We start from the raw sequence: 21,308 nt of genomic DNA, 5'->3' as shown, positions 1-21,308 counted from the left end.
CTGCGACGCGGGACGCCCCGCCCCTCCTCCTCCTCCTCCCTCCCCCCCCTTCCGCGCGGCTCCGGGCCCGCCCGCGGGCCCCCGGGGGAGAGAGAACGCGCGCGCGCGGGCGCGTCACGTGACGGGGGCGCGGCGAGGCCGTGCCGGAGGGGCGGGGGCCGGAAGTGAGTGGCGGGGCGGCGGGGGGCGGGGCGGGAGGGGCGCTCGGTGCGGGCGCCGCGGCTGCCGGGAGCGGAGGAGGCCGGCGCGAGACCCGCGCGAGACCCATGGTGCCCCGGTGAGCGCAGCCCGCGGGACCGGGCCGTGGAGGGCCCCCGGTGGCCGCGCAGGCCGCGGGCGGGCTCCCGGGGCGGGCAGGCCCCGGGGGCACCGGGCGGGGCCTTGAGGCTGGGGGGGGGGCCCCGCCCCCTGCCGCCCGCCAGCCGCCCTCCGGCCGCCCGCCGGCCGCCACCGGGCTGTGCCCCGCGGGGGAGTGCGGCCGTTCCTGGTGCCGGTCCCGGTGCCGTTCTCTCCGGTTCTGCCCCACCCGCGCCGGTTCCGCCTCGGCGGGCCGCGGGGAGCGAGCAGCGGGCCTGGGTGCCCCTCCCCGGTGCCACTGCACGCCCGGTGGGGACCGTCCGGTGTTACTACGGCGGCGTGGGGGGGCTGGGGACGGCCCCGCCGGTCGCCTCCGCACCCCTCCCGCGTGTCCCGGGCCCCCGGTGCTGCGGGCAGGTCGAGGGCCGTGTGTCACCGGCACGGGCAGCGCTGCAGGGACCCGCGGGGGGCTCGCTCCGGGCCCCAAACCGGCGACACTGGGCCCCGAGGCCCCCCCGTGTCCCACCGCCGTGCCCCCGGCCTGGCTCAGCCCCGGGGCTTTGGGGGGACTTGGGGGACGGGTCCGGTGTGGGCCTGGTGGACGCTTGCCCCCGAAGGCCTTCGTGACCCCGCGCCTTCCTGTTTTGGGTTAAAATCACTCGGTTCTGGGTGTGGAAGGTAACCCGGTAAACCCCAGAGGCCCCCGTGGCTCACGAGGCGCCGCCGTTCCCCCGGGGCTGGGACCGGGGCGGCCGTGGCTGTGCCCCCTCGCAACTTTTTGGGGGGCGTGCGGGCACGGCGGGGCACCGGGGTGGCCTCCCCGGGCGGCCCGGTGCTCCCGGTGCCGGTTTTAGGGCCGTTTCTCGCCGCTGCTGTCTGAGCCCCGTTCCTTCCCTCTGGGGCCCTCCCGTCGCCGCCGTTACCCCCGCGGCACGAAGGGGCCTCGGGAGGCGGTGCCGTTACCGGCGTCCCCGCGGGGGCGGCTGCGCCCTGCCCGGGTGCCGTGCCCGCCGGGCGGCCCCGCTTATCGCGCTGCCTTGGCCGGCCCCAGATAAGGGCGCGATGGCTTCGAGGAAGTAAATCCGGGAAGCGCTGCCCTGCTCCGCCCCGACCCGGGGCTCTCGGTGCCGCTCCCGCTTCCCCCCCCCCCCCCCTGTTCCCCGGCTCCCCGCGCTGCCCGTGGCCCCTTTCCTCTGCTCCTTCCGAACACCGGCTCCCGTTCCGCTCGCTCCCGGGGCCGCAGCCCTGGGGGAGGGGGGGACGTGGGCAGGAGCGGGGGGGCCCTGCTCGCTCCCCCTCCTTGCGGCCCTCTTGGTGCTTTTTTGGGGACCTGGCAGCTTCAGGGCCTTAGGGATCAGCTCCGGCGCTCGTCTCACGGCACAGAGCCACCGAAAACAGGGAGCTTTTGGTTTGGGGAGCTGCCCTGTGCGGCTCCCAGCTCCTTTTACTGATGGGCAAGGTCTGAACGGAGCCCGGTCCGTGCCCAGCTCGGCCTCGTGCCCCCCCCCCGGGGCATCCCGGTGGTGTCCCGGGACGGGGCCGTCGGGAAGGAGGACGCCTCGCAGGTCCCTGCCCCACGCCTCGGCAGCGTCGCAGCCCCGTCCGCCTGCGGCCAGCGAGGAGCCGGACTCGCTGACCCCCGCGGGTCCCTTCCAGCTCGGGACGCGGCGATTCCAAGGAGCAGGGGCTGCCTCTCGGCGGCGGGGCCACCTCACGCGGCCCGGGGCCGGGCCGGCTAACTCCCTGTTTGTCCCCGAACCGCAGGTGGGACGGCCAGACGAGAGGGGCTCTGCCTTTCCGTTCCCTGCCCTCCGCCGCCGATGGAGTACGTGGTAAGGCCGGCCGGCGCTCGGGGCTTCGGTGGAGGGCTAGGTGGCTTCGGTGGCGGGCCCTGCCTCCTCTCCCTCCCCGCCGGGCCCCCGCCGGCCTTCCCCCGTCCCCAGGAGGCCGCGGGGACGGCAGAGAGGAGGGCCGCGTCGCCGCCGCGTGACGTTGGAGCGATATCTGGGGGGGAAAACGCAGCCGTAGGCTGGCGGTCAGCCTTTTCTCTTTGCTCTCGCCCCGTGCTGCAGGAGGACGGGGGACGGGGAGGGCTCCACCGCCGCTGCTTTCGGACCGAGGGGGTCTCCGGCCCGCCCTGCGCCGCTGAGGTGCGTACGTGCGGCGGCGGGCGGCCCGTGTCTGCGCGCGCGGCTGCGTGCGCCTCGCCGCGATTCCTTGCCAAACCCCGCGCGTGTTCCAGCTCTCTGACTCAGCTCCCGGTTTGCGTTTCCTGGGAGGATGTCGGGCGCTGGCCCAGCGGCGGGGCCCCGAGCGGAGCCGCGCCGCTCGGCGCCCGGGGAAAATATGGGCTCGGGCTTTGCTCGGGGCGGCGGGCTCGGTCCCGGTTTGGAGGCTGCGTCCCCTCTCTGCTTCTCGTCCTGCTGCGCGCCGTGTGTGAAGTCCCCAGGCACACAGCAGCACGCGGGGTCTGGCCGAGCCGGCGCGTCCCCTCGCTTCCCGGGCACGAGGAGCGGCTCGGCCGGGACGTGTCCCCGCCAGCTCCTCGGGGGCGGTGGTTCTGGCAGCTCCCCGCGTCCTCCGCTGCAGGGGCAGGAGCTGTTCGTGGGGCTGCGCACATCTCGGTCTGCCTTCAGCGCTCCGCGGCCCCTTGGGGGGGTCTCTGCGGCCCCTGGGGGGGGTCTCTGCCTCCTTGGGCCCGCGGAGCCGTTGCAGACGAGGTGTTTGTCTGCGAGGGCTGGCAGCAGCGATATGTCTCATGGCCAGCCGGTGCCAGTTGGGATCACGTGCGCTATCTGGCCTCGGCCTCGATGCCGGAGGTCCTGATAAAATCAGCAACGATTCCGTTTTCTAAAAGCAGAGCCCCGTCTGAGCGGCGGGCCGCGGCCGCTCCCAGCCCTGCCGCCTGCCTGGCCTCTTGGGGTCCCCTCCCCAGCCGGCTCCAGGAGACCCCAGCCCCTCTGCGCTTCCCTCGGGGCTTAACGCAGGGGCTGCCGTGCCGGGTGGGACGCCCAGCCCCGCGTCCCTGAGCCGCCCGGCTCCTCGCAGGCCCCCCGAGCCCCTTCAACGCCGCCCAGCCCCGCTCCCCCCGGCGGGACTGGCGGGTCCCTGCTTCCTGGCTCCCCGGCCCCGGGCTTCCTGCCTTTCTTTGGAGCGGCCGCGCTGCCGGCCATGGGAAGGTCACGGCGCTGAGCGGCTGCGGGGCCCCAGGCGGGGACGAAGCGCGCCGTGGGACGGCTGGGCACGGGCTCCCGCGGGACCGGCAGCGGCCGAGGTGGGGGGCTCGGAGTGGGGAGCGGGCCGCGGGACGCGCCGGCGGCGGGGCGCCCTGCGCAGGAGGATATTGCCAGCTCCGGCCCGGCCTCCGTTTCCCCGGCTGCGTGGCGGCGCGCCAGGGTTCGGGAAGCGGGGCGCGAGGCCGCCGGTGCCGTGCTGGGTCCGAGCCGGGAGAGCCCTTCCCTTGGGCTGGATTCGGCCGAATTTGGCTCAGCGTTGGGTTTTGCAAAGCAAGTGGCACCTGGGAACGTCCCGGCCCGCGTGGTGGCGGGGAGCAGGCGCCCGGCGGCGGGTCGGAGGGGCCCGAAAGCCCCTGCTGCATCCCCGAGGGGTGGAAAGGGCAGCTGTGGCCCCGTGGGGAGGGCGAGGCCGCGGAGATGAGCGTGGACGCGTGTGGCGTGGTTGGGTTGCTCCCGGCTCCTCCCGGCCCCGTTCGCCTGCTGGTCTGCATCAGGTGGGGGTGAAGCGGGAGCGGGGCAGACCCAGCGGCCCCCACCAGAAAACGGGGGCTTTGCCCGGCCTCCCCGCCGCGGAAAGGGGGTGAGCTTTGCCCCGGCGCCGCCGGCACGCTCTTGCTTTTCCCCAGCTCCCGCTAGCTCCGCCTGTGACCTTGATTTTTCTGCTCCAGATACTCGCTGGGTCCCCACCCCTCTCCGGGAGCCCCTCCTGCACTGCCACCCCAGCCCGCTTGCAGCCCCGGCGCGGGCACAGCCCGCTCCGCTCCCCGTGAGTCAGCACGGCCCTGCCGCTTACCGGCAGCTTACCGGCAGCCCCGTTTTCCTCCGGGAGGAGCAGCTGCTCGGCGCCGGCCGCGATGCGGGGAGCAGCGGCCATCGGCAGCTCCCGCCAGCCCCGCGCTGCAGCCGGGGGCTCGCGCTGAGCCCGGCCTCTCCCTGGGGGCTCGGCGCCCACCCCCAGGCAGCCCACCTGTATTCCTGCTCCCGGCCATCCTCCTCTTCCTCCGGGCAAGGTCTGCGCCCGGAGCCGTGCTGCCGAAGGACTGGACGTCCCCGCGGCCCCAGCGAGCACCGGAGGCGTCCTGGCATCGCGGCCCCCCCGTCCTCGGGCGGCGCTCCCCCCTGCAAAGCCCGGGGAGCCAACGGCAGCTGCCTGCCGCCGGCACGTGGGTTGCATAGCGCTGGCCACCACAGAAGGACCTTGTTCGCTCCTGGCCGGGGCTTGGAGCAGGGCTGGGCTGGGCTTGGATGCGCTCTGTGGCTGCCTTGTCTCAGGGCTTTAAATATTCATGCTTTTGATTTCCTCTTAGCTGCTGGCGACTGCTTGGGGGGGAGCGCAGGGGCAGAGCGAGCCGCCGGGGGCGGAGGGGCAGCGGTTTGGGACCTGTCCGCGGGGCAGAGGGGGCCGGATCGGGCCTCGACCGAAGACAATGGGACTCGTGGGCAGCCCGGTTCGGGAGCAGCGCGGGGCTGCGGGGCTTGAGGACCTCCAGGCTGGGGGCCGAGCGCGCTGAGCCCCCGCTCCGGCCGTTCGGCACGGCGCCCGGCCCCGGGGCGTAGCCGCAGCCCCGTTTCCTCCCCGCCACTCCGGGAGCAGGGGTCGCTCTCCATCTGGCCGGATCCGTGCATCCTCGCTGACGCCGATTGCCATCGATCGGCTGCGGCGGCGTGGAGCTGGGCAGCCCCCGCGGCGCGTCGGGGCCGGCTCTCCCCGCGAGCCATGCCGGGCTGGCGAGGGCTCGGCCGAGGCTTGCGCTCGGGGGCGGCTTCGCGGCGGCTGTAGGCGCTCGGACGGCCGATGGGGCCTCTGTGAGCCGTGCCGCGCGGGGTGGGCGCCTGCCAGCCCTTCTCGCCTCTCTCCGGAATGGATCTCCTGCAGAAGAGCAAATACAGCCACCTGCGGAATGAGTCCGTCTCCTCCCTGGAGGAGGCGGCGGGCGGCGGGGGGGCCCCGGCCTCCCCCGTGGAGTCCCTCGCGGGCACGCGGTCGCTGCCTGGCTCCCTGTCGTCCTCCTCCCTCAGCCCCATGCTGCCTCTCGGGGAGCTCTCGTCCGAGTCGGAGGACAGCCCCACCACCCTCTGCTCCTTCTTCCCCAAAATGGCCAACCTGAAGCTCTCGAACCCCGCCAACCTGCTCAGCCTGCGGGGCTCCTCGGCTGCCAGCCTCAAGGAGCCCGGGAGCCCGGGGGAGCCCAGCCCGGCCGGGACGCTCGCACCGGCACCGGGAGGAGCCGGCGGCCCCGATTCAGCGGGACCTGTCGCTGTCTGTTCCCAGGATATGAACAAGCTGAGCTGCGGGAAGAAGACGCGGGTGGAAGGCGGCCAGCTGGGCGGTGATGAATGGACCCGCCACGGCAGCTTTGTCAATAAGCCCACGCGCGGCTGGCTGCACCCGGACGACAAGGTCATGGGCCCGGGGGTCTCCTACCACGTCAGGGTGAGTGCCGGGGCCGGGCTGCGGGGCACGAAGGGGCACGGCGGGCTTTCGGGGAGCTCCCGGCGCGCTGCTCGCGGGCGGGAGGTGGGCGGCGGGTGTCCTGCGGGGGTCGCCCCCGCGTGGCGGGTGGCGCGGGGACCCGTCCCCGTTCCCCTCCCTGCTTGTGGGCCGCGTGGGGGGCGAAGCTCGGGGCGTTCTGGGCTGACCCCGCTGTCCCCTGCCAGTACATGGGCTGCGTGGAAGTCCTCCAGTCCATGAGGGCTTTGGATTTCAACACCAGGACCCAGGTCACCAGGTGAGCCCTGCGTCCGCGCGGGGGGCTCTGCTGGGCCGGGGGGCCTCTGCTGGGCTGGGGGGGGGGGCTTGGGGCTGCCCCGGGGTGGGTCCGTAGGTGGTGGCCAGGCTGTCTGCAGCCGTGGAGGCAGCTGCCCGGCGGATCGATGCGCCTGTCAATGGGCTTGGCCAGGCAGGAAGCGCTCCTGCGACCCCATCAAATATTAACCGAGCTCTTCCCCTGCCCCAGCCTTGTCCGGGAGCCAGTCGGCGCTGCCCGAGGGCTTCCCTTTCTGTGTTCCTCGCTTAACCCCGTCCCTCCTGCGCTGATTCCCTCGTCCTCCACCCTGCGGACGTGGCGGTGAGCGCAGAGCCGCCCCGCCGCCGCCTCGTCCCTGTGCTGGGGTGGGTGGGGGGACGAAGTGGGGGGCCCCCGGGCCCAGACTGACATCCCGCTGCGCTCCCCGCAGGGAGGCGATCGGCCTGGTGTGCGAGGCTGTGCCCGGTGCCAAGGGAGCCGTGCGGAGGAGGAAGGTGAGGCTGGGCCAGGAGAGCTGCCGGCGGGCTCGGGCTGCCTGTGGCCGAGGGCTGGACCTCAGCCCAGCCGCCGGTGCTGGGCCGGGCACCTGGGGCTCTCGTCGCCCCTGTGGGGAGGGCGAGCTGGCCGCCCCTGCTGGGGGACGAGGCTCCGGGCCCAGGAGCCCCGTTCCTAACGCTGCCGCCTGCCCCCAGCCCTGCGGCCGCTCCCTGAACTCCATCCTGGGGAAGAGCAACCTGAAGTTCGCCGGCATGCCCATCACCCTGACCATCTCCACCAGCAGCCTCAACCTCATGGCCTCCGACTGCAAGCAGGTGAGAGCAGGAAGGGGCCAGGGGCCGGGCGGCTGGCTTCAAACGGGCAGGGGTCGTCGTGTCCCCTCCGGGCCCTGCTGGGGGGCAGGGGATGTCCCCAGCCTCCACAGGGACACCTCGGTGGGTGTAGGGCCTTGCTGAGCGCCCAGCTCCTCCTGGTCCGAAGGGCCTGGCTCACCCGTTGCTGGGGGCAAAGAGATCTGAGCGATACTCTGCAGGATCTCCAGCCAGCCTGGAGCCAGGCTTCTGGCCTTGACCTGGCTTTTGGTAGCTCCGGGGGTGTCTTGGCTCTCCTCTGGTGGCCTGTGGCTCATAATCAGGGCCCCCCGAGCTCGCGAGCCCCAGCCCCAGGGGGAACGTGGCAGGCAGGAGGCGCCAGCTGAGGCTGGGCGCCGAGGAGCCGCAGCCAACGACCCGTGTGCCTTGCAGATCATTGCCAACCATCACATGCAGTCCATCTCCTTCGCTTCTGGCGGAGACCCGGTGAGTACGGCGGCCCCCCATCTGTGCTGGGTCCTGACCCCTGGCACGGGACAGGGCTCCGCTGCCCTGTCCCTAAAGTCTCAGGGCACCGTGGTCCCCGGCAGCCCTGTCTCACCAGCTCCGTCTCTCCCGCAGGACACCGCTGAGTATGTCGCCTACGTTGCCAAAGATCCCGTCAACCAGAGAGGTGAGACCGCTGCCGGGTGCCCCAGAGGCCAGAGCCCCATTTCGTGGGTGTTTGGGTGCAGCTCGGTGGGGCGGGGGGGGACTGGGACCCCCGCAGGGAGGGACTGGGACCCCCGCAGGGAAGCTCTGGGGTGCACAGGGTGGGTTCAAGGGGTGGAGGACTTAACGCTGAGGTTCCACGCCCCCGCTCCGCTGTTCCCTTCCCAGCCTGCCATATCCTGGAGTGCCCTGAAGGCTTGGCGCAGGATGTGATCAGCACCATCGGGCAGGCCTTCGAGCTGCGCTTCAAGCAGTACCTGAAGAACCCCCCGAAGCTGGTGACGCCCCACGACAGGTAGGAAGGGAGGTGTCACATCTCTCGGTGGCGGCGCAGGGATGCTTCCCTGGCTGCTGTCGGCTGCTGAGCTGCGCCGTGCCCCCCCCAGGATGGCGGGGTTCGACGGCTCTGCCTGGGATGAGGAGGAGGAGGAACCAGCCCCAGACCACCAGTACTACAACGACTTCCCCGGCAAGGAGCCTCCCATCGGGGGGGTCGTGGACATGCGGCTGCGGGAGGGGGCTGCGCAGACCCCCAACCACCTGGGGGCCACGCTGGTAAGGCCTGGGGCACGTCTCCGCGGGGTGCTCGGGGGGAGATTCCGCATTACGAGGGAGACGTGGGGACCCCGGTGGAGCTGTGGGCTGCTCGCTCGGGGTTATTCCAGCACAGAGTCCGCGGCGTGCGTCTCCAGCACCTCTCGCAGCCCGGGGTGGGGACTGGGGGCATGTCGGGACCCCCTGGGCTCGCTCACCGTGTGCCTCTCTCTGCAGCCCATCGGCCAGACGTCTGGTGGGGAGTACGACCCCCGGAAGCAGCACGCTCCTGCCCAGGGTAATGCGGGGGACGTGGCTGTCCCCGTCCTGCTCTCCTGCACCCCGAACCGCTCCAGCATCGAGCGCTGGTGCTGGGGCCAAGGCAGGCTGGAGCCCCGCTGACTTTTTGTGCTCTTTGCAGCAGGGAGAGAGAAATACCCGGCTGCAGCAGGCGCGTCCGGCCGCACGGACCTGTTTGATGACCCGTCCTACGTGAACGTGCAGAACGTGGACAAGGCGCGCCAGGCGTCAGCTGCTGGCGCCCCCGCGACGGCCAACGGCAGCGCCCAGCGGGACCTTTTCGACATGAGTGAGTGGGATCGGAATTGTAGGGGCTGGAAGGGACCTCGAGAGATCGCCGGGTCCAACCCCCCAAATGGGATGGCAGCCGCGGTCGTGCCCGGGCTGTTGGGGTCTGCTCTGGGTGCGAGGTGAGCGATGGCCCCGCTCCTTTCCCCGCAGAGCCCTTTGAGGATGCCCTGCGCGTCCCCCCCGCCGTGCCGGTGAGCCTGCCGCCGGCCCAGGTGGTGGCCTCCATGGAGGAGCAGCTGCGCCGGGAGCCCTGGTACCACGGGAAGATGAACCGCAAGGAGGCTGAGAAGCTGCTGAAGGTGAACGGAGACTTCCTGGTGCGGGAGAGCACCACCACCCCGGGCCAGTACGTGCTGACTGGCTTGCAGGGCGGGCAGCCCAAGCACCTGCTGCTCGTCGATCCCGAAGGAGTGGTGAGTCCCTGCAACCCCAAAGCCCCGGGGGTCCCGCACCCCCTGCGATTTACGGGAGCCCCCAGGGCGTTGGGCTTCCCGCTGCCCCTCGGGGGGGGGCACCTCGGGGCTGGATTTGGGGGATGGAGAGGGCACAGCAACGCACGGGGGGCTCGTGGCTTTGTCCTCCTGGGGGCAGCTGCGGTTTTCTGAGCGCCGCTCCCCGCAGGTGCGGACAAAAGATCATCGCTTCGAGAGCGTCAGCCACCTCATCAGCTACCACATGGACAATCACCTGCCCATCATCTCGGCTGGCAGCGAGATGTGCCTGCAGCAGCCTGTGGAAAGGAGACTGTGAGCGCCCGGGGGCCCTGGTGCGCGGGCCCCCCCCCGGCCCTGCTCCCTGCCCCAGGGGGGAGCGCTTGGACTCGCAGCCGGGTGCCCTGCCCGGGACTGGGCTCGGACTGCCTGGGGATGGGGACGGCCCCGGCCCCGTCCGCCACGTGGAGCTGGCGGCCGCGGGGGCAGCGTGGTGGGAGCTGCCTGCAGGGCGGGGGGCTGTCGTTGCCAAAGCCCCTGCCTCCCCCCCAGCTCCAGCCTTTGCACAGCAGCTCAGCTCGAACCAAAGCCTGGCCCCGGGCGGTATCGCCGCAGCGTGGTGCGACCGCGGCCGCCCTCGTGCTCACCCACGGGGGGCATGGGCCCCGGCCCCTCGTCCCGCCAGCCCCAGGGGGGGTCCGGCCGGGGGCCTCCCCAGGGCTGGGCCCTGCGCTCCCCAAGCACAAGGCCAGGCGGCCGCGCACCGAATGTACCCGATCACTTTACGTGTTAACTGTGCCTTGACCCCGCAGGTCCCACACTCTTATGCAATGCAGCCAGGCGGGGGGCGACAGCCCCGAGCCCCCTCCGGGCCCCGCCGAGCCCCTTCCCGGGCACCCTCCCCGGGGGGCTGGGGAGGGGGGGGTGGCCGGGCCCTGCCGCATGCACCTCGTTCCCCGAAGCCAAAGCGCAGCCCTGCCCCGGCCCCGCTATAACCAAAGGAACCGGCGGGCGGTATTAAAGTTGGTATTTCTCTAGGCCGTGGTGCTGTGCTGGGGCTGGGGGGGGGGCCAGCAGCGGGGCTGGAGGGGCGAGCAGCAGGGGCGGGGGGGCAAAGAGTGGGGCTTGGGGGGTGAGCACCAGGCCTGGGGGCTGAGCACCGGGGCTGAGGGGTGAGCAGCGGGCTTGGGGGAGTGAGTACCGGGGCTGGGGGGGCAAACAGTGGGGCTTAGGGGGCGAGCATCAGGGCTTGGGGGGGCGAGCAGTGGGGCTGGGGGGGCGAGTACCAGGGCTGGGGGGGCAAACAGCGGGGCTGAGGGGGCAAACAGCGGGGCTGGGGGGTGAGCATCAGGGCCAGTGGGGCTTAGGGGGTGAGCATCAGGGCTTGGGGGGGCGAGTAACGGGCCGGGGGGCGAGCACTGGGCCTGGGGGGCAAGCACCGGGGCTGGGGGGCGAGCACTGGGGCTCAGGGGGTCCAACAGCGGCCGAGCCCCTGCACCCCCACCTCCCTCCCCATGCAACCTCCTCCCCCCCCCGTGCCCGTCACGTGGTTCCTCCCGCCACCCCCGCGCGCCCCGCACATGGTTCCTCCCTTCCCCCCCCACCCCTACTCATGGACCGTGCCACGCCCGCCCCCCCCGTTGCCCCGCACATGGTTTGTCCCGCCCCGCCAGGCGCCCCTCGCCCCGCCCCCGCGCCCCGATTGGCCCCGCGCGCGCGCCCGCGGCTTCCGCTTCCGGCCGTGCGGCGGAGCGCGGCGGGGCCATGGCGGCGCCGGGCCGGCTGTGAGGCGATGGCGGCGCCGCACGGCGAGAAGCTGGAGGGAGGCGTCCCGGCACCGCCGCCCCCGCCGGGGGGGGGCCCGCACCCCGCGGGCAGCGCCGCCGCCGGCGGGCCCGGCAGGAAGCAGGGGAAGGCAGGTGAGAGAGCGGGGCGGGACCGGGGCCGCCGGTTAACCGGGGCCGGGCGGTAACCGGGGCTGACGGCGCCGCCTCTCCCCGCAGGGCTGCAGATGAAGAGCCCCGAGAAGAAGCGGCGGAAATCCAACACGCAGGTAGGGCCGGGACTGTGCCCCCCACCCCCCCCCAGCCCGCCCCGGTGCCGTTACCGGAGCCGTTACCGGAGCCGGGCCGTGACCCGCCGCCCTCCCCCCGCAGGGCCCGGCCTACTCGCACCTGTCGGAGTTCGCCCCGCCGCCCACGCCCATGGTGGATCACCTGGTGGCCTCCAACCCCTTCGAGGACGACTTCGGCCCCCCCAAGGTGGGCGCGGCGGCGGCGGCGGCCCCGTTCCTGGGCAGCCCCGTGCCCTTCGGCAGCTTCCGCGTGCAGGGGGGGATGGCGCCGCAGGTGCCCCCCGGTTACGGCGGGGGGCCGCAGCCCCTGCGGAGGCAGCCGCCGCCGCCGCCCTTCGCCCCCGGGCAGATGGGCCCGGCCTTCGGCATGCCCCCCCAGAACCCCGGCTACGTGCAGCCCGGGGCCATGAGCTTCCCCGGGCAGCCCTTCGGGCAGCCCCTCGGACAGAACTTCAGCCCCCCCACGGGGCAGCTCATGCAGGGGCCCGTCGGGGGCTTCGGGCCCATGATCTCGCCCACCATGGGGCAGCCCCCCCGGGGAGACATGGGCCCCGGGCCGGCCCTCAACCCCCCCGGCGGGCCGGCCATGGCTCAGCGCTTCGGCCAGCCCGGCAACCTCTTCGGACAGTCCCCCCTGCAGCGCCCCGGGCAGAACATGCCCCCCCTGCCCCCCAACGCCAGCCCTTTCCCCGGGGCGGACCCCGGCTTCCCCGCCGGCAGCGAGGAGGGGGGTAAGAACCTGAACCCCCCTCCCAGCACCTTCCCCCAGGAGCAGCACTCGGGCTCCCCGGCTGCCGTTAACGGGGCGCAGCCCGGCTTCGCCCCCCCCAGCGCCGGCCGCGGCGGCGGCACCCCCGAGACCAACAGCCTGCCGCCCCCCGGCAAGGCGGCCGGCGGCTCGGGGCACCAGCCGCCCCCGGGCTTGGTGTACCCATGCGGGGCGTGCCGCAACGAGGTGAACGACGACCAGGACGCCATCCTGTGCGAGGCCTCCTGCCAGAAGTGGTTCCACCGCGAGTGCACGGGCATGACGGAGAACGCCTACGGGCTGCTCACCACCGAGGCCTCGGCCGTCTGGGCCTGCGACTTCTGCCTGAAGACGAAGGAGATCCAGTCGGTGTACGTCCGCGAGGGCATGGGGCAGCTGGTGGCCGCCAACGACGGCTGAGCCGCCCCCCCCGCAACCCCCCCCTCCCCGCCTTGTACAGCTCCCCGCGCAGTTTTAGGACCAAACCCCCCCTTTTTGTAGCCATCGGACTCGTGAGTGCGGGATGGTGCCGGGGGGCCCCCGCCAGGATGCACGGGGGGGCTCTGGCTGTGCCGGTGTGCGCCCCCGGGGGGGCTCCCTCGGGGGGGGGGGGGGGGCTCCGTCGTGCTGGTGCTTGGGGGCTGAAGCTTCCCTGCCCCCTCCCCCCCGGTGGGCTCTGCCTGCTGGCATGGGTGCCCCGGGGGGAAACGTGCCCCCCCCGCCTTGCTCCGTGCGGTCCCGGTGCCCCTCCCCTCCAGCTTTGTGCCCGCGGAGATCCCGCCCCCCCCCCCCCCCCTTTCCGTTTTAGCGGAGCGTTCATGGAAACTTTTGTATCGTCGCTATAAAACTCTGAAACCGCCGTGTCCGTGTCTGCTCTGCTCCGGTTCCTCCCCCCCCGCCCCCGTTACCCCCCCCCCCGGTGCCCGCCCCGCCGCCATTGGCTGCGCGCGTCACGTGCGCGCCCGTCCCGAGGGCGGCGACCGGCACCGGCGGAAAGTTACGGCCGGGACCGGGCCGAGCTGCGCCCCGAGCGGCTCCAGGTACCGCCCGCCCCGCGTCCTGCCGGCCAAGCGGCATCGCCCCGAGCTGCCCCCGGTCCTCCCCCGGTCCCTCCCCGGTCCCCTCCCGGTTCCTTCCCGGTCCCTCCCCGGTCCCTTCCCGGTCCCATCCCCCGGGGAGCGGAGCGCGCGTCCCGGGCCACGATCGGTGCCGCGGGCACGGGAGGTTTGAGCGGGCATCGCCCCCGGGGCACGGCCCCGCTCCGTGTCCCGCCCCGTTCCCCCCCCGCGCCCCGGTTCCGGGGAGCCCCGGGGCGCGGCTCCGGTGGAAGTCGGGGTGCGGGGGGGGGGGGGGGGTGCCCTAAATACTGCGGCGGGTGCCGCCGCTCGGTGCCTGCCGGGCCCCGGGCTCGCCGCGTCCCCGTGCACCTGCCGGGCGGCATCACCGCGGCTAAAAATACCCCGCGGGGCCGGCTGGCGGCGGCCCGGGGGGGCCGGCACCGGAGGGGGGGGAGCGGGGGGGGTGTCGGTAGCGCTCTCCGGGCCGCGTCCAGCCCCGTCCCCTCCGGGAGCCTCCCGCCTCGCGGGGGGTTCCCACGTCTCGGTCCCGCCGCCCCCGGGTCAGTGCCAGCCCGGGGGGGGGCCCTGGGGAGGGTCGCGGGGGGGTCTCGGGGGGGGGTGAGCGGCGCCTCCGCAGCTGTGCCGGGAATGTGCAGAATCCCCGGGCACCGCCGCCGTGACCGCTGCGCCCCGTCCTCGGTCCTGCTGTGCTCCCGGCACCGGGCAAGGCGAGGGCTCGGTTCCCCCCCCCCCCTTCCACCAGAGGAGCCCCCCCCGGATCCCGGTGCCACCGGGGGTGCCCGGCTGTGGCATCCCACCCGGTGCGGGGACCGCAGTGCAGCACCGGGCCGCCCTTTGCTCCCGCTCCTAAACTCGCTTTGCCAGGCAAATCAGGAGCGGGGACGGGGGTGAGGTCTGTCTGCCCGTCCGTCTGCCCGTCCCTCCGTCCGTCTGTCCGTCCGTCTCCTCGCAGGGGGGTCAGCGCCGTCCGCAGGCGGGAGCATGGCGGAGAAATCGGACTCGCGAGACTCGGACGGCAGCTGGGTGCTGGCGGGCACCGAGGTGAGGGGCCGGGGACGCCCCGGGGCCGGGGGGGGGATGAGGGGAGGCCGCGGGTGCCAGCTGCTGCCCCTCGTCCCAGGGGCTGCCCGTGGACACGGTGGGCCCGGAGCAGGATGCGGCCTCCCGCGGGGCTGAGGATGAAGAAGCGGAGGAGGAGAGCGCCCAGGACGCGGCCACAGGTACGAAAACGGGACAGCCGCGGCGGTCCCCGGTGCCGGGGCGCGGGGAGCCTGCTCACCGCCGGCCTCTGCCTCTCCCCAGCTGGCGACGGCGGCAGCGGAGCCTTCCCGGGCCAAACGCCGTGCCCTGAGGTCGGGGTAAGCACGGGGGGGGGGGAGGGCAGGGGGAGCGGTGGGGCTGGGGTCCTGCTGCGTGCAGATGTGTGAGACCCCAGCGCCCGCGTCCCCAGGACCTGGAGGAGCGGCCGGAGCCGGGTGCCGAGGCGGTGCCCACCGCGGCCGGCCCCGCGGAGCCCAGCGCAGCGCAGAGCTGGGAGCACGAGGAGCCCGACGCGGCGGCGGAGCGGGGCCCCTGCCCGGACACCCCCAGAGCAGGTCAGACCGGGATCACGCCGGGTCCGCGCCGGCGCCGCCGGGGTGCGGGCGCTCCCTGGAGGTCCCTGTCCCCCCCCCCCCAGGGCCACCAGCGGAGGAGGGGAGCTGCACCAGCAGCGATGACGATGCCGAGGGGCTGCGGAGGCGGCAGGTCCCCGAGCCCCGTGCCGGGCCCCCCCCTCCGGGGCCTGCCCTGCGCCGGGGGACGCAGGATGGCGGCGACGAGGACGGGCTCAGCACCAGCAAGTACCTGCTGGGCGCGCTGGCGCTGGCGGCCGTGGCGCTGCTGCTCATCTCCGGTGAGTCGTGGGTCCCGGGGCAGGGCGGGAGGCGGGATGGGGAGCCCGGTGTCCCCCTCATTGTCCCTTCCTCTCCCCAGGGGGCTTCTACGACCCGGCAGACGGTGAGCGCGGAGGGGCTTGGCCTGTCGTGCCCGGCGGGGCAGCCTGGACGCGCTCGGACGTCCCCGTGCGGTTCCTCCCCAGGCCCCGTGGACGCCGTGGTGAGCCGCGACCTGGCCGACACGGAGCAGGAGGCGCCGGTGCCTGCAGACGGGAGCGTAAGGAGAGGGGCGCGGGGCGGGGCTCAGCACCTTCCCCCCCTAAGCTGGCAGAGGGGAAGCTGCTCCCTCAGCACCTCCAGGGGCCGCATCCTTCCTCTCCCCCAGGATTTGGTGCAGCAGCCCCCGCCGCCGGCCGCCGCGGACCCCCAGAGCGTGCAGTCCGTCAGCCTCCTCCTGGACAAGCTGGCCAAGGAGAACCAGGACATCCGGCTCATGCAGGCTGAGCTGCAGGTGGGTGCGCAGCGCGTGCCCCGGGGACGCTGTCCCCCGGCACCACCCCGTGCCCTCACGGCCCCCCCCTGCTCCCTTCCCCCCCGCCCCAGGCCCACAAGGAAGAGCTGCAGGCCCTGCTGCAGAAGAGCGAGGGGGCGGCGGCGGCGGCCGGGGCGCAGCAGCAGAGCCTGGCTGCAGAGAACGAGCAGCTCCGTGCGGCGCTGCAGCGGGAAACCGAGGCGCTCCGAGCCGCCCGGGCCGAGCTGCGGCGCCTGCAGGCTGCGGGGGTCCCGGGCAGCCCCCAGCCCCACCAAGCCGAGCCCGGGGAGCCGGCAGCGGAGCAGCCCCACGGCCCAGGGGGCGCAGCCCGCAGGGAGGACGCGGCGAGGCGGGAGGGGGCCGGGCACCGCGGCTTGCTGGCGTGGGTGCGGCAGGAGCTGGCAGCCGCCCTGGAGCGAGCGCGGGGCTCGGGGGGGCTCGAGCGGCTCCCGGAGCAGCTGAGCGCCCTGGAGGAGCGCCTGGGCCGCGAGCTGGAGGCGGAGGGGGCCCGGCCCTTCCCCGGGCCCTGGAAGAAGCCGTTCAAAGCGGACAAGAAGGAGAGCCGGCGGCACAAGCGGCACGGCGCTGGAGAGGGTCCCCACGAGCGGGGGGGCTGGGAGAGGAAGGAGCAGGGCAAACCCCACGGGCACGGGAAGGAGCCCCGGTCCCCGCGGGAGCACAAGGCGGGCAAAGCCAGGGGGAAATCATCCCACGGCCCCCACGAGCTGCCCCCGCTGAGCCATTACCGGGCGCCCCAGGGCTGCGCCGGGGTGGCCGACTGCGCCCGCAAGGAGGGCAGGGAGGTGCTGGGCGCTGCGCTGGAGCCCGTGCAGAAGACGCAGTTCCTGCAGCTGCTGGAGGGCTTCATGGGGCGCCTGGGCTGGGGGGGCCACTTCGGGGGGCTGGCGGCGCGGCTGGAGGGCGCCTTCGGGGCCGACGGCACCTTCGCTCACGACCGCCTGCGCTTCGTGGACTTCGTGGACGACGTGGAGGAGATGCTGGAGGAGCTGGCGCGGCGCGAGGGGGGCGACGAGGAGGCGGCCGACGGCTTTGAGGACTTCGTGCGGCGGCACTACGCCGGGGACGGCGGCGGGTGAGCGGGATGGGGGGGCACGGGGGGGCTGGGGGGGGGTTTGGGAGGGTCAGACCCGGGACCCCCTCACCACTGCCCCTCTTCTCTTGCAGCTCCACCGGGAAGGAGCGGGGCCGGAAAGCCTGGCGGCAGCACGGGGGGGGCAGATAGAGCCGTGGTGCGCGGGGGGGGGGGGCACCCCGCTGCCAGCCTTTGTCCGGCACAACGGCCCCGGGGGGGGCGGGGGGGGCTCCCCTGGGCCGTGGTTGGGGTCTGGGGGCTGCCTTGTGCCCTGTGGGGGCCGCGGGCCCCTGAATCACTGCACTGTGTGATGCTGCACTGCTGGGGGGGCAATAAAGTCACCGCTGGGCACCGCCGGGTCTGGTGCTTGGGGGGGCGGAATGGGGTGCGGGGGGGGGGGGGGGGGGTGTCAGGAGGGAACGGGGGTGCTGGGGTGCGGGGGGGGGGACAGGGAAAAGGGGGTGTCAGGAGGGAACGGGGGTGCTGGGGGGGGAGTGGGGGTTGGGGGGGGAATGGGGGTGCTGGGGGGGGAATGGGGGTGCTGGGAAGGGAAAGAGGGGTGCTGGGGGGGGTGGGGGATGCGTGGGGCAGATATGGGGTGCTGGGGGGGCTGGGGGGGGAAATGGGGTGCTGGGAAGAAGAAAAAGGCGTTGGGGGGTCAGGACTGGGTGTGGGGGGTGAGGGTGTAGGGGGGCTGGGTGCGGTGCCCCCCCAGTTTTGGGGAAACCCCCCCTGGGTTTTAGGGTGCCCCCGGTTTTGGGGTGCCCCCCCAAGTTATGAGGTAACCCTCCTGGGTTTTGGGGTGTCCCCCGGTTTTGGGATAATCCCCCCCGGTTTTGGGGTGCCCCCCCCCGGTTATGAGGTAACCCTTCTCGGTTTTGGGGTGTCCCCTGGTTTTGGGGTACCCCCGATTTCGGGGTGCCGCCCGCCCCTCCCCGCGGCGCCCTGCAGGGGGCGCTATAGCGCGGGGGGGCCCGCCCGGGGGCTGGGCCGTCCCCACCCGGGGGCGGGGCCAAATTCACAGGGGGCGGGGCCAAACCCACAGGGGGCGGAGCCATCATAGCCCCGCCCCCCGGGCCGTACCACCTCCTTGCCGCGCGGGGGGGGCCGTGCCGGGATGGCGGCGCCCCGCGCCGTGCTGCTGCTGAGCGGCAAGAGGAAGTCGGGCAAGGACTTCGTGGCCGAGCAGCTCCGCAGCCGGTACCGGGCCGGGGGGAGGGGAGGGGAGGGGGCCGCGGGCGGAGCCCCGGGTCCCGTCCCGCTGATCGCTGTCCCGCAGGCTGGGCCCCGCCGTGTGCTGCGTGCTGCGCCTCTCCGCGCCGCTCAAGGAGCGCTACGCCGAGGTACCGGGCGGGCCGGGCCGGGCCGTGCCGCGTCGGGGTTAGCTGGGCCGGGATCCGCCGGGATCCGCCGTGCTGAGCTGGGCCGTGCTGTGCCGTGCTGCACCACACCGTGCCGTGTTACGCCATGCCTTGCCATGCCATGCTGAGCTGTGCCATGCCATGCCATGCTACACCACGCCGTACCATGTTACGCTGTGCCGTGCCTTGTTATGCTGTGCCGTGCCATGCTGATCTGTGCTGTGCTGTGCCATGCTGCGGCACACCGTGCTGTGTTATGCCGTGCCATGCCGTGCTGAGCTGTGCCATGTTACACTGTGCTGTGCCGTGCCATGCTGCACCACGCCGTGCCATGTTACACTGTGCTGTGCCGTGCTGAGCTGTGCCATGCTATACTGCACCACACCATGCCACGTTACTCCATGCCATATTACGATGTGCTGTGCCACGCCATGCTGTGCCATGCTGTGCCATGTTATGCTGAGCTGTGCCATGCTGCACCACGCCATGCCATGTTACACTGTGCCATGCCATGCTGCACCACGCTGTGCCATATTACGCCGTGTCATGCCATGCTGAGCTGTGCCGTGTTATGCTGTGCAGTGCCATGCCATGCTGTGCCACGCCATGCCATGTTATGCTGTGCCATGCCGAGCTGTGCTGTGCCATGCCATGCTGCACCATGCCATGCCATATTACACCATGCCATGCTGCACCACACCGTGCCATGTTACGCTGTGCCATGCCATCCCATGCTGAGCTGTGCCATGTTATGCTGTGCCGTGCCATGCCATGCTGAGCTGTGCTGTGCTGTGCTACGCTGCACCGCATCACGCCATGCCGAGCTTTGCCATGCCATGCCCCATGACAAGGGCCGTGCCCTGCTCACACCCTCTCCCTGCAGGAGCATGGCCTGGACTACCAGCGGCTCCTGGACGCCAGCGCCTACAAGGAGACGTACCGGCAGGACATGATCCGCTGGGGCGAGGAGAAGCGCCGTGCTGACCCCGGCTTCTTCTGCAGGACGGTGGTGGAGGGGGTGGAGCAGCTGGTGTGGGTGAGTGGGGCCGGGGAGGAGCACGGGGGGCGCAGGGTGGCCGCTGACGCAGCCTGGGTGCAGGTGGTGAGCGACACGCGGCGCCTCTCGGACGTGGAGTGGTTCCGGGACGTCTACGGTGACGCGGTGCAGACCGTGCGGGTCGTGGCCTCCGAGGAGACGAGGAAGAGGAGGAACTGGGTCTTCGTGGCGGGTGAGCGAGCGCTGCTTCCCATCACACCGCAGCCAAACCCGGTGCATCTCAGCGCCCTGCAGCACGGCTCTCCCCTGTCTCCACTGCCGTGCCCGGAGTGCAGGAGCCGGAGGGTCGGGATAAAGCTCCGGAGCAGCGGGCGGGGGGTGAGGCTGCGCGGTGCCTCCCCCAGGGGATGGATCCTGACTTGTGGTGCGGGCTCTGCTCTTCCCCAGGGGTGGACGACGCCGAGTCTGAGTGCGGCCTGGACCAGGGAGTGGCCTTCGACTGGGTAATCACCAACGATGGGGACGAGCTGTCCCTGGACAAGCAGCTGGAAGCGCTGCTGCAGTCCGTCCGCGCCCAGCTGTAGCTCCCACATGGGATTCGGGGGGCACGTGGCTCTTCAGAGCCGCTCACACGGGGCCTCATCCTTCCCGGGGGCTTTACCCTGCATGGGGAGCATCGTGGGGGCCACCTGTGGGTCCCCAGTAGTGGGGCTGGGGAGGAGGATGCCAGGGGGAGGCAGCCAGCCCCCCCAGCACCTCCATCCGCTTCACCCACACCCCGCAGGGGCCGTGCCTTCCCCCAGGAGCGAGGGGCTGCTGCTGCTCAGTGACCCTCAGCTGTGGCTCGGGGACTGTGTCCTGCGTCCCACGTCCCCTGCGAGCCCAGCGGCGCTTCCCAGTTTGCCTCTCCTGTCCAGGCTGGGGGCGATGCCTGCACTGGAATAAAGCTCTGACGCTGAGAAACACCCGGGGCTGTGTCTCCTTTCCTGGGGTGGGGGGTGGAAATTCAGGTCACTGGGGAGTGGGCTGTGCCCCTGCCCTGGTGCGGACCCTCCAGCTGGGGGGTGGCAGTGGCGTGAGGTGCGGTTTAATTCCCTGTGCCCGCCCGGGGGGCCGCCAGCTGGGTGCCTCGTGGTGTGTTTTAATAGGCTTCCTGCGGCCAATTCCCCACGGATTATCTGCTTCCGAAGCAGAAGGCTCCTGCCCTAATACCTGCCCGCCGGGAGCTCGTCTCCCGCAGCAGCTGGGCCCAACCCGGGGGCAGGGACAGGGACACTGGGGGGGGCTGTGGGAAGGGATACCGGGAGGGCTGGGGGCCAGCCTGGCCCTGTCCCCCCCCTTCCCTGTGCCGGGAGCGCCAGGGCTGGCAGAGCCCTGTCCCCCAACCCCGGGGGACAAGGGGGAGACCCAGGGGACAAGGGGGACAGGGGACAAGGGGGAGCCCCAGCCCCAGCGAGGGCTCCGCCAGCTCCAGCTGCTGCCCGTAATCTCTGGCCTCTGCTCGAGGCCCTGAGCCTCGTCGGAGGCCGTAAGGAGATTACGGGGCATTATATAACGGCAGCTGGCGAGGTGGCTCCTCGGGGGGCCGGGGGATGCCAGGGGATGCCCAGGGCCCCCTCTGGGGGGCAGCTCGGTCCCCTCGGCCGCCGGAGCCCCCCCCCCCCAACCCGTGCCGGGCCAGTCCCCGCTGTCGCCCCCACGCACCCACCCCCGTCGAGGGGCGGCGGCCGGCAGCGAGCGGTGACAGCCGCGGGCAGCGCACCGGGGCCGCGGGGAGCCCCCGCTCCCGCCGCTCCTCGCCCCCGACGTGAGCCGCGGGCCGGCCCCGGGCGCAGCGGAGCGGAGCGGCGCTGCCCGGCTCGGTGCCGCCCAGCCCGGCTCGGGGGCTCCGCGCCCGCCCGTCCGTGGGCGCGGGGCTACCGGCGGCGGGGAGCGGCCCGGGGCTCTCCGCGGGACGGGCGGGGCCGGGAGCGGGGCCGGGAGCGGGGCGGGGGCGGGGGCGGGGGCGGGGGCGCCCCGCGCTCGCTCGCCCCGCCGCCGTCGGGGCTCCCGCCGCTGCCGGTACCGGCGCCGGTGCGCCCCGGCGGACTACAAGTCCCGTGCGCCCCGCACAGGCGCAGGGGCCGGGGGCGCGGGAGCGGGGCGGGGAATGATGTCAGCCTGCGGGGAGCCCCGGCGCGGCCAATGGCGG

General features: G+C 73.4%; 4 protein-coding genes across 10 annotated transcripts; all 4 read left to right on the top strand.

The window, feature by feature from the left end:
* Positions 1 to 153: 153 nt before the first annotated feature.
* On the top strand, positions 154 to 10,393 carry SHC1 (SHC adaptor protein 1). Of its 5 annotated transcripts, XM_066985929.1 has the most exons (15): positions 154 to 277; positions 2,062 to 2,129; positions 2,370 to 2,447; positions 5,806 to 5,967; positions 6,192 to 6,262; positions 6,711 to 6,774; positions 6,973 to 7,092; positions 7,522 to 7,575; positions 7,711 to 7,762; positions 7,969 to 8,095; positions 8,187 to 8,355; positions 8,572 to 8,632; positions 8,756 to 8,923; positions 9,076 to 9,338; positions 9,547 to 10,393. In XM_066985929.1, the coding sequence occupies exons 2-15, from the start codon at positions 2,118 to 2,120 to the stop codon at positions 9,673 to 9,675; spliced, it is 1,530 nt and encodes a 509-aa protein (XP_066842030.1). In that variant the 5' UTR covers positions 154 to 277; positions 2,062 to 2,117; the 3' UTR covers positions 9,676 to 10,393. The 5 variants fall into 5 exon arrangements, with proteins under 5 accessions (XP_066842030.1, XP_066842031.1, XP_066842032.1 ...); XM_066985930.1 differs by lacking the exon at positions 2,370 to 2,447; XM_066985931.1 differs by lacking the exons at positions 2,062 to 2,129; positions 2,370 to 2,447 and having other exon boundaries at positions 165 to 277.
* A 675-nt stretch (positions 10,394 to 11,068) lies between these two features.
* PYGO2 (pygopus family PHD finger 2) lies at positions 11,069 to 13,037 on the top strand. The gene is made up of 3 exons (XM_066985933.1): positions 11,069 to 11,275; positions 11,360 to 11,409; positions 11,513 to 13,037. Exons 1-3 carry the CDS (start codon positions 11,149 to 11,151, stop codon positions 12,596 to 12,598), a joined length of 1,263 nt encoding a protein of 420 aa, XP_066842034.1. The 5' UTR covers positions 11,069 to 11,148; the 3' UTR covers positions 12,599 to 13,037.
* Positions 13,038 to 13,094: 57 nt separating this feature from the next.
* Positions 13,095 to 17,114, top strand: PBXIP1 (PBX homeobox interacting protein 1). 2 transcript variants are annotated; one of them, XM_066985928.1, is made up of 11 exons: positions 13,095 to 13,218; positions 14,122 to 14,298; positions 14,378 to 14,477; positions 14,560 to 14,615; positions 14,708 to 14,852; positions 14,936 to 15,151; positions 15,232 to 15,255; positions 15,338 to 15,411; positions 15,520 to 15,645; positions 15,738 to 16,759; positions 16,852 to 17,114. In XM_066985928.1, exons 2-11 carry the CDS (start codon positions 14,239 to 14,241, stop codon positions 16,907 to 16,909), a joined length of 1,881 nt encoding a protein of 626 aa, XP_066842029.1. In that variant the 5' UTR covers positions 13,095 to 13,218; positions 14,122 to 14,238; the 3' UTR covers positions 16,910 to 17,114. The 2 variants fall into 2 exon arrangements, with proteins under 2 accessions (XP_066842029.1, XP_066842028.1); XM_066985927.1 differs by having other exon boundaries at positions 13,102 to 13,218; positions 14,210 to 14,298.
* Positions 17,115 to 17,800: 686 nt separating this feature from the next.
* Positions 17,801 to 20,082, top strand: PMVK (phosphomevalonate kinase). Of its 2 annotated transcripts, XM_066986131.1 has the most exons (5): positions 17,801 to 17,959; positions 18,039 to 18,102; positions 19,004 to 19,156; positions 19,220 to 19,349; positions 19,565 to 20,082. In XM_066986131.1, exons 1-5 carry the CDS (start codon positions 17,877 to 17,879, stop codon positions 19,699 to 19,701), a joined length of 567 nt encoding a protein of 188 aa, XP_066842232.1. In that variant the 5' UTR covers positions 17,801 to 17,876; the 3' UTR covers positions 19,702 to 20,082. The 2 variants fall into 2 exon arrangements, with proteins under 2 accessions (XP_066842232.1, XP_066842233.1); XM_066986132.1 differs by lacking the exon at positions 18,039 to 18,102 and having other exon boundaries at positions 17,820 to 17,959.
* Positions 20,083 to 21,308: the final 1,226 nt, after the last annotated feature.

The sequence above is a fragment of the Anser cygnoides genome, chromosome 33, assembly GCF_040182565.1.
Source record: "Anser cygnoides isolate HZ-2024a breed goose chromosome 33, Taihu_goose_T2T_genome, whole genome shotgun sequence".
NCBI classification, from domain to species: domain Eukaryota; kingdom Metazoa; phylum Chordata; class Aves; order Anseriformes; family Anatidae; genus Anser; species Anser cygnoides.
The sequence above is the reverse complement of the archived record's forward strand: the minus strand, read 5'-3'. Positions and strand labels throughout refer to the sequence as shown.

Excerpts from the sequence above, each read along its gene's own strand:
- SHC1 (XM_048049252.2), top strand. The coding sequence starts at position 5,395 with ATGGATCTCCTGCAGAAGAGCAAATACAGCCACCTGCGGAATGAGTCC. Across the intron at positions 8,356-8,571 it reads ACCACCTGGGGGCCACGCTG|CCCATCGGCCAGACGTCTGG; the intron begins GTAAGGCCTGGG and ends CTCTCTCTGCAG. Across the intron at positions 8,633-8,755 it reads GCAGCACGCTCCTGCCCAGG|CAGGGAGAGAGAAATACCCG; the intron begins GTAATGCGGGGG and ends TGCTCTTTGCAG.
- PYGO2 (XM_066985933.1), top strand. The coding sequence starts at position 11,149 with ATGGCGGCGCCGCACGGCGAGAAGCTGGAGGGAGGCGTCCCGGCACCG. Across the intron at positions 11,276-11,359 it reads CAGGAAGCAGGGGAAGGCAG|GGCTGCAGATGAAGAGCCCC; the intron begins GTGAGAGAGCGG and ends CTCTCCCCGCAG. Across the intron at positions 11,410-11,512 it reads GGCGGAAATCCAACACGCAG|GGCCCGGCCTACTCGCACCT; the intron begins GTAGGGCCGGGA and ends CTCCCCCCGCAG.
- PBXIP1 (XM_066985928.1), top strand. The coding sequence starts at position 14,239 with ATGGCGGAGAAATCGGACTCGCGAGACTCGGACGGCAGCTGGGTGCTG. Across the intron at positions 15,152-15,231 it reads GGCGCTGCTGCTCATCTCCG|GGGGCTTCTACGACCCGGCA; the intron begins GTGAGTCGTGGG and ends TCCTCTCCCCAG. Across the intron at positions 15,646-15,737 it reads TCATGCAGGCTGAGCTGCAG|GCCCACAAGGAAGAGCTGCA; the intron begins GTGGGTGCGCAG and ends CCCCCGCCCCAG.
- PMVK (XM_066986131.1), top strand. The coding sequence starts at position 17,877 with ATGGCGGCGCCCCGCGCCGTGCTGCTGCTGAGCGGCAAGAGGAAGTCG. Across the intron at positions 19,157-19,219 it reads GGGTGGAGCAGCTGGTGTGG|GTGGTGAGCGACACGCGGCG; the intron begins GTGAGTGGGGCC and ends GCCTGGGTGCAG. Across the intron at positions 19,350-19,564 it reads GAACTGGGTCTTCGTGGCGG|GGGTGGACGACGCCGAGTCT; the intron begins GTGAGCGAGCGC and ends GCTCTTCCCCAG.